This window comes from Patagioenas fasciata, chromosome 3 (genome assembly GCF_037038585.1).
Source record: "Patagioenas fasciata isolate bPatFas1 chromosome 3, bPatFas1.hap1, whole genome shotgun sequence".
Taxonomy (NCBI): Eukaryota; Metazoa; Chordata; class Aves; order Columbiformes; family Columbidae; genus Patagioenas; species Patagioenas fasciata.
Window position 1 is genome coordinate 21,531,175 of NC_092522.1, and position 9,645 is coordinate 21,540,819.

Sequence of the window (9,645 nt, forward strand, 5' to 3'; positions counted from 1 at the left end):
TATCTGCAAGGCTGAAATCAAATACATTAGCCTTTTATTGGTTATCCAGTTTACAAAAATTGTTTTTCATCTGCCTTCTCCTTACCACCACAGCAAACCCAAAACAACTGCAGCTTCTATCCATCCTGAAAAAGTGGATGGAGTCTGGACTCCATTACCCATGGCCAGAGTTGGCAGTTCCCTTCACCTATCCCTGGGCAGAACCATGGGAGATAATGAAGCTGCACGGAAGCCACTGAACTCTAAAAACATTATTAGAGATAACCCTGTAGAAGGACGTGGCTGTATAACTCAAAAACTGAGAGAACCTAGAGCAAAAACCAGCAAACATCTGTTTCTGTCTAAACCAGACAGAGCTGATATAAAAAGCCACAAAGACACTGGTGTGTCTGCAACAGTAACTATTATACCATGTATACAGAAACGTGGATTTTACTAACTGTAGAAGAACATGCTTGACCACGTGAGACACATTTAGTTGCTCTGATTCATTGCTGGTGTGTTCTCAGTCAGAAAACACAGCAGGAGCCACTAGAGAGCACAGAAACTATTCTCCTATTGATACAGACTGAGGACATCAAGTCTGCAGCATGCATGTTGCAGAAACAGCCTGAAGCACAATGTCCAGCTGAGCACTTTCTTGGCTCAGCTGTTTCCCTGGGCTCACACTGCAGAAAAAGAAGATCTCAGAGCTCTGCCTACTGGAAATAAACTGAAGACCCACTACACATGATTTGGCTTGGTTTCCTTACTTTACATCCTTCACTCTCTGACATCAGCTCCGTGTTATCCTCATCACTGGCATCATAGTCTGTGTCATTTTCCTCATGCTCCTGCTCTCCATCGCTTAACATGCAGGTCTCTGAGGAAATAGGTCTGTTCTGGTTGGGAGACATAGTCTTGGAGGTTTCCAGGAGCTTCGGGGAAGGTGATCCGGAAACTACTGGCTTCAGGGTAACCCCCTCAGGGTCATCACAGTCAGTCAGGCCTGCAAAGCAGAGACACAAAGCATAATAGAAGCAGCACTGCAAACATAAAGCACCTGAAGCTAGATATTTCATTGGACAGATTTATTGGAAACTTCTAAATAGCTGCACAGGGAAATATGCTCATGCTGGCAGCCACTTGAAGCAGGCCAGTGGACAACACTTAGGCACTCCCACAGAGCCACCAGAGGAGCATCCTGGTCCTCTGAGCTCCTGTCGAATAACAGAGAGCCCATGGACCTGTGCATATCCAGAATTATTCACCTGCACATTCACTCTCCTGCTCCTCTCCCTGCCTCACAGTTGTACACCCCTACAGCAACAGGGAAGGTTATTGCAGGGGGCACAACTGTTCCCTGGGAATGTGCACTAGCTTTCTAGGCTGGGAAAAGACCCTTCTTCCCACAGGAGAGCAGGCAGGTTCCCGCCTTACCACTGTATGAGGCTGACAGACCGTCAGACATCCTCCTCATCTTCAGCTTGTCTTTGATCTGGATGGTACCCGGGTCAGCGCTGCTTGCCTCCCTCTCTTGGGGGTCCTGGGTCGAGGCTTGGTGAGAAAGGTGGGGGTGGTCACCTCCTTGCCCAATGCTGAAGTCATGCACATCAGCCTCACTGGCCCAGTCATCCGGGAGAGGATGCCTGATTTATGGCAGTTGGGCCACAATCCCTGTCCTGGCTGGCAGTGGTAGTGATTTGGCTACTGTTGATGAAGGAGAAAGCGTAATGAACTAATGATAGCGAGATGTGATGCCATATGCACCACTGAAGGAGGACAGGATCATCTGCAGCTCTCTGTCAGCCACCTACTCTGATGCAGAGCCAGCACATGAGGACTGACCTCCACGGACCCTTTCTCCCTGATTTTTTATTTTTTTTCATTTGGCTGAGGCGACCATTGCACATTCAACCCCCTTCCATCCTCACCTCCTTCTTCAGTAGTCCAACTGCTGCCACAAAACCGCAAGTTTGAATCAATGCTTCTGCCTCGCAGAGCCTTGTATCTGGGTTTGAATTTGGGAACGCTCCCGTAGTAGACAGCAATTGAGGTGTGGTATTTAGCTTTAAAATAAGAACAGTACAAAAGACTCAAATTCACAACATTTGATATGGAGACAAAAAAAAACCACCAGACACTTTTTTTCACAGAAGATTAACACACTAGTCCTGGCCTCTGGAATGGTCACTGTGATGTGTGCTCTCAACCTACACCCAGCCACACCAGCAGCAATATGGTACAGGCTCCAAAGGAGACAAAGGCCTGAGCTTTAGCCAGGCCAAGAACTTATTTTAGGAAACCCACAAGAAAATAGAATGGCAGAGTGAACAATGATAAGTTGTGGGTGCAAGGAGTCTCATGCAGACCTTTCCCACTGTATGCAATTTGACTTCAAGCCAACCACTTTATTCCATAAATATGACAGCCTGGGTGAGCCTACAGTGAGCTGTCTCTGCTAGACAAGCGTGGCTGTAGGGCAATGATCTTTTACTATTCACTGATCACTGGATAAGCACAAATTTAAGTTTTATACTAATCATTTAGCTCAAGTAAATGCATTTGAAATAGAATTAATCACTAGATTATAAGGTTGTGTAATTTTTAAGATACTGTCTGTCTCACTTTACTTAGTAAGCTAAATTTGCTGAAATCTTAAACTGTATGTTGTAAAGTTCTGCTCATATTCACTGAACTTGTATCTACTTAATGAAAACAAAAGCAGATACAGACAATCATGGACACGTAAGACAAGGCCGGTTTTGTACTTTGCTGAGCGAAACAGGATTCATTTCAACCAAATAATGCCTTCAAGGCCAGCACAAAGTGGCTATGGACTATAAACATGTCTGCAATTAAACAAAACAAAGGCCTGTCTGAAGACGATGAAAGAATCCAATGAGAAGCAAGAAGACCTCAGATTCAAATAATGCTATTGGACTGAATAATTGCATGAGGGGACATAAGCAGGTTGAGATGCAGAATGGTGAAACTTTTAAATCCTAGGCAAGCAATATAAAGAATTGCATGTGCCCATATAATCCTTTCGCCATAAACACCTATAATCCCTGGCCTGTTTTCCTTTACCCTTTGTGTCTCTTAGACATAAACTGTTGACCTAGTCTGGGGCTAAGTTTGGATCTAGCCACACCTAGACTCCTCTGCAAGAAGGAGTTTAGAAAGCAAGGGGATCCTTTCTGAACCTCATGACTCAACGGGAGGGCCTCCCTCTACCCTTTCACATTTCCTGCCCCCATATGAATCACTCTAAACAACTCTCACCCAATTCTCCTTGATATCTCCTTCACGCAGTAGGTAGCAGAGTACCTTTTGTCGCTCTCTTAAGCTGCACTCTAAGTGAGGTAAACACTGCACCGTGGCAAACTGTGGCAGTCACCCACGACAGTAACCTCAAATGATTCCGTTGGTTGGTGCACTTGCATTCCAGCATTGTGACAGCTCAACATTCTACATATTTGCATATGATTTGCTAGTTGTCCATCCATGACTGCAGGATTTCTTTCCTCTCCTTTCAAAGTGTAGACAACCCACAATGGTCTCTAGAGTTTGGCAATGTCTAATAAGTAGATACTTTCTGAAGTTATAATAGTTTGAAAGTCCTTCGTTCCTGTAATTCCCACTCCATTTTGGATTGAGTTTTGATTTGGTTTAGTTTTAGATTTCTCTTCACAACAAAGAAAATACTAGGACACAAACAATTAATCACTAGGTATCATAACTAAAAGAAGGTTTGCACTCTGCATTAGATGTCCCCATTGGCGTATTTGATTATTGTATCTGCAGGACACAAACTGTCCATCCAAATCTTCTCCTTTGTTCTGCTTCACCATTACAGGGCTTTACTCCCTGCTTTCTTTACTGCAGAGACACCCAAAAGCAACAAAAACATAGCCTGCCCCCCAAAATTTCTGATATTGGCTGTTCCTGAAAATTCAAGATTATACACAGCATGTTTCCCTGCCTCATGTCCTGTTCAATGTCTTCCCCATTCCCCAGCCTCTAAGGCTGGCCTCTCACTTGTACAGCATGAAGAATAGCTGCTGCAGTTGCCAGCATCTCCAGGGTCTCATGATCAGCACTTTGAATGCAGCTTTTGTAACACGCTCTTCCTCCCTGAGCTGAGCAGCATTCCTGGGCACTGGCACTGCCGCTGCAGACAAACATCCTCCAGGCAAAAGCTGCAGAAACAGGATTGCAACAAGCCCAACTGAAGGAGTCTCCAGTCTGCTGCAGCCCTTTACCTGCTGTGAAATCATCTTGTGTGGCCATGGTGGGGGGGAGCAATGGATTCTTTGCAGATGAAACTCTACTTGATGTGCTGCTGGTCGGTGGGCCTGATACAGCTGCTGATGGGTTCCCCTGCAGCATCAGGAACCTGCATGGAAAAATAACACTGCTAGTGCAAGTGACAGCCACCGATTCCTGGCATTGCCTTGCCTACAGGGTTCCTGCGTACAAAACAACATTAAGATATATTCAAGCTACATTTTCCACGTTCTGTCAAAATCATAGCCATAAAGTACAAACGCTGGACAAAGACTACTGTAACGTAACTCTACCCCAGCAGCTGCTCTCCCCATGGCTGTATGGGCACGGCAGCAGAGGCAAGTCTCTCACCAGGCCCAGTGCTGTTGGGCCCAGCACAGTGTCTCAGGGTTGTTCCCACTGACCTCAGTGCTGCTGCCACTGCAGCAGGAGCATCGTTTCACACATTTGGTACAAAGAGCTGTAATGTCATGCTGGACTTACCCCAAGAACAACTGGAAAAATGGGGGATAGAATAGTTTGCTCTTTTTTAATACAAATGTACTTGGATTTTAGGGGGTTTACAAGGCTGATGATAGTGGAGACTGGTGTGTAACTCATATCTGTAGCACTTTCCACCAGTCTGCAAGACTCCTTTTCTGCAGAAAGGGGTAGGTAAGATTTTCTGACACATCCATGAGTAATTCTGAGCCACAACTCAAACCACAAGCCAAATACTTCCAAATCTGCCACTCCTTGGGAAAGGAAGAAGAAAAGCAGCTGAAACAACTGCTGTTGTAGCTGAATTGCCTACATTTATAGCGTTGCTGAGGTATCTATCATGCTTGCAGCACCTCAGCAAGCCTGAGGCTACAGCACAACCCATAGTCAGGGCTGCTAGCTATCCAGAAACTACCTGCCATTCTCACATCAGCAAGCACACATCCCAAGGGGCTCGAGGAGTTGTAGGCAGTGTTATAGTGCACAGGGTATATGAGAGTAAAGGAAGTTTATGCTTAGCCCTTCAGGTTAGTGCTACAGCAAAATGTGACATTTTTCAGCCTCAGTCTCTGCAGTCCGTTTCCTTAACAGTTTGGTTGCTTTCACTTCGAAACTCTAGAGATTTCTTTTCACCTTCTGATAGGTACTTCAGTCACCATACAGGGCTTTTGCTTCCTTAAATGGATTAACCCGTTTCTTATGGCCTAAATGAGAGGTAAGAGGGGATTTTGCTGAGTGTACCTTAGGATAAGAGGTCAGGATGATAAACCAGCAGTAAAATTCCTACAAACGTCAGTGAGTATAGAAGGATGCCAATGTGAGCTGCTTTTGAAAATCCACTCATAGGTGCCTCTAAAGGTCTGCAAACAGAACAACTATCACATGCTAGCTAAGTGCAGCCAGAAGGATCAATCACAGAACAGTTCAGTTAAATTATTACAGAAGGAAAAATGCCTCTGCACTAGATGGAAGAAGCAAAGGCAGGTTCCTATTAATGTATTCTGTAAGCTTCAAACAAATAACGAAGAATGCCTGTACAGAGACTTTAGGTACCCTCCTATCAGTCAAACTTATAGTCAGATAAAATGCTATCCTCAAGCAAATTTCAACAGAAATTGTTCATATTGCAGCAAGGCCTTGTACTCCTCCACCTCCTACTCAAGAGATTTAACTCTGCTCAAAAGCTGTCAAAGTGTTCATCTGGAATAAAGCAAGTGATTTCAGAAAGGCTGGAGTCAACTGACACAGTCAGGCCAGTTCTGGCTTTCACCCTTATTTTGTTAGTGTTGATAAATTCACAGAGACAGCTTAAGGTCAAGGAATGAAGGTGCTTAGAGGGTTTTTAGAGGCTAATTCCCATTATTTTAAATGGAAGGCAGGGACGAAATACCTTTAAAAATAGAGATGTAGGTCTATTTGGACTGCGTACTTTAAAACAAGCAATGGAGTTATAATTGTGAGTTGGACTAGGGCATAAAGCAGGGATTAAGGTATATTTTCTTTCATCTCACTGCATAGGATAAATACCTAAGAAACATGCCAGTGGCAATTTTGGCTGATTAAGATCACCTCATAAAAGAAGCTGAGGATGCCACATTTCTGAAGGTATTTCAAATGCCCAAGATAAAGTTGTAAGTACCAGGATGAGTGTATTCTGTAGCTAGGGGAGAAGGCTGCCTCTGCCACTCATTTACCCTGCACCACAAAGCCAGGCTCTCCATGCCTCAGGTCTGTTCCTCTGCCAGGCTGTCCTACCTAAATGCTAACACACTGTAAGTGCAACTAAGAAAGGCATTACTTACAACACCTCTGTGGCCTCCACAGGGTTAATTGCCTAAATTCAGGGCATAGTTCCTAATTCAGACCAGGTACATGATATGGAAAACCCAAAATGTACAGCTATGCAGGGCAACCCCTTTCTCCCTTGCACTGAAACCACTGTAACCGGAATTATCATTAGGCAGAGCAATTTGTCTGCAGCCTGGGGGAAGTGTTGGGTGTGCAGGACTCATCTTCTGCCACTACTGATAGGAGATCGGAAAACAAGCTGGTGCCATTCTCTGTACAGAGGAGAACGGTGGCAGAGGTTCCCTACAAAGCGAAAAAGTGTTTGAAAATGGCTTTCTGGAGAGGAAAAAATGGAATACAACTGCATTTGAACAGCTCCAGGCCCTGTGATGTTACAGTCAACAGTAAATGTGCTCCCTGTCATCCTTCTGCTGGGTTAATCGAAAGGAAATGCATCCTCTGGGATTTTCAGCTTCTTTGGATCATTAGTAACCAGTAAATTCAAACAGAGATTATTTAATGCTACCATTACTTTCTTTCCCACCTAACAAGCTGTTTCTCTGGTAGCTTCCTAGAGCAGTAAACATACAGTAGCATTACGTGAGACATGCTGATACCAACAACCCTGCAGAGTCCATCAGGATTGGAGCCACTGTGGCAGTTGAATCAAATATCTCACCAGCCAGAGAGTTGTTGTTAGGATAAAATTGACTTGGAGTGATGACAGTTGTTTGGGGTTTCAGTGGATTTCAGCTTACAGGGCCCTAATGCATCTTTAACATGAAGTTTTTACATGGAGTAAACAGCCATCGCCCGGTGGCACTGGGCAGCTTCCCCAGACCTGTGGGAGAATTGCGAGTCAGATCCCTGGGCTACTAATTGTATCTCTCACCCTTTTTCTATGTTCTTCGTGTCAAAGCTGCTTAGGTTAGAGGCACAGCTCTCAGGAAGTGCTCCTGTATCTTTCCTCTGCATGATGGTGCAAGTAGGATTACACATTCAAAATCTCCTTTCACTTACCGTTGAACTTACTGTTTTGAGGAATTTCTGAACCAGCAAACTGCTTTCTCAAATATTTACTAACAATTGTTACTAATTTTGCTTAATTTGTTAACAATATTAACCAATTGGCACACACCAAAGATGTAATGTTAAAAGCATCACCCACATGATGCTTTTTTTATAAGTTCTGCCCTCAGCTTTCATTCAGAAGATCTTAAAAGTTTAATGCCCCTATTGAAAATTCCTTTAATGGCTGCCTCTCAGCAGAGCGGGCCTGCTCAACCATGAAACAAGAGTTACCACAAGCAGCAGCTTACCCAGGGCAGCAAATCAAGAGTTAGGAATAAGCTGATCTGAATGCCAAACCTCATTAGCTCCTTCAAAAAGCACTTGAGCAATCCCTCATGCCAGCTCTAATGAGCTGTTGTGCTGGACACCACGGTTATTTGAGTACTGTACACAAGTTTGCTCCCACTGAGCACTGCGACGGTCTCTGTTGGAGATGTGGCCTAGGGCGGTCATTCCCCAAAGGTGGGTGATCGATTGCTCTGTGGGCTCCTGTGACTGCATGACACAATGAGACGAGAAAGAGCCAAGTACACTGACACACCTTTGCTTTGAGTGTAACCCAACCTCGACCAAAAGCGTCGAAACATTTCCCCTCCTCACCTAGACATTTTGAAGAAAACCTTCAAAAAGTGAGATCCAGAGCCCATGCAGGGTTTTGCAGAGCATCTCATGCAGAGAGGTCCTCACTGCAGGGGCTAGTGCTAGAAAAAGCATGCAACAATCAGCTGCTGCGTCTCTTCTGAGAGCGGGTCTTCATGGCACATAGGATTTCTGCCGTGGATGAAGGCCCTAGATGCCCAACACTCAAGGATTGGGTACAGAAGCAGTCACAATCAGCACCTTGAACTAGATGCATCCTCATATTAAGTCCAACCAGTGGCCCATGTCTTGAAATGTTAGATCAGCTGTTTCTCAGGTCACGTCTGTTTCTTCTAAAAGCATTTTCCTTAGAAATATTTGGCTCGTCTTCATCAGTGCCTTCCTCTCAGTAGCCTCGGGGAAAGGGATCTCCTGCCTCGTACTCCTGTGTGAAGCCATCTCTCAGGGCTACTAAAATACATTCCCTGGACAGTAGTTTTCTCCTGGTAGGGCCCTGAATAGTGTTCCACACATCTTTCATACAAGCACGGAACAATGCCAAGCATGCTAACTACAGCAGGTTTCCACAAACAGCTGCATAAATCCAAGATAACTGCAAGTGAGCATTCTAAGGGCCCTGCTGGTTTGACTGAAAATGGGTAAATTTTCTTCATGCATTTAGAAACCGTTCTTTTTTTATAACTAGCATGTTCATTATTTGGACTTAGTTTGAGAGCAAGAGATAACACCCCAGGACAGAGTTAATGTTTTTAATTGCTCTGGGCTGAGAGCCAAGGACACTCTGAGCTCTGCCCACAGGTGTGAGGCAGTGAGGAAGGGGGTAGAGATGGGGCAGAGCTTGACTGACATCCACACCGATCAATAAGAGTATTCCATCGCACTAGCATCTTGCCACATATTTAAGATAAGTCAGGATCTTCCGGGTTGCGGGCTCTTCTGCTCTTTCTCTCTGGTGCTTTCTCTTGCACACGTTGGGTTTTTTCGTACTCTCTTTTTTTTTTTTTTCCGGAGCCGGGGGAGTTTTTGGTGCAGGATGTTTAGTTCAGCTTTTTGCCATTTTGCAGAGACCTCTGAGCTTTTCTGCCTTTGTTCCTCTTTCTTCTCTCTCTGTGAACAGGTGCTGTTTCCTAGGAGTGGCTGCTTGGTGTCTTCCTGAGGAATTGCCTTGAGTATCTTTTATTTCTATTATATGTATATATATATATATATATACACACATTTACTAGTAGTGTGTTACTATTTTGTTATTTTATTAAACTGTGTTTATCTCAACCCAAGTTTCTCTCTTCCCTTTTGATTCTCTCCTCTGTTGGGGGGGAGAGGGAGGGGGTGAGTGAGTGGCTATCACGGTTGAACCATGACAGGGCTCTGTCCTGTTCCTGTGTAATCATCAGGCAGGGAAATTCTCAATGATCTGAAGCAATTTCGTTCAGTTGC

The 9,645-nt window shown here is 44.6% G+C and overlaps 1 protein-coding gene across 1 annotated transcript in view; it reads right to left on the reverse strand.

Annotated features, from left to right (window-relative positions):
- LOC136099659 (TOG array regulator of axonemal microtubules protein 2-like) overlaps positions 1 to 4,373 on the reverse strand; it is a 29,851-nt gene extending 25,478 nt beyond the window's left edge. Inside the window, exons 1-3 of the mRNA XM_071805925.1 lie at positions 4,245 to 4,373; positions 1,914 to 2,048; positions 753 to 988 (exon numbers count right to left, since the gene is read on the reverse strand). Coding sequence (XP_071662026.1) covers positions 753 to 988; positions 1,914 to 2,048; positions 4,245 to 4,371 — 498 coding nt within the window. The 5' untranslated portion in view covers positions 4,372 to 4,373. The remainder of the gene's footprint in view (positions 1 to 752; positions 989 to 1,913; positions 2,049 to 4,244) is intronic.
- Positions 4,374 to 9,645: the final 5,272 nt, after the last annotated feature.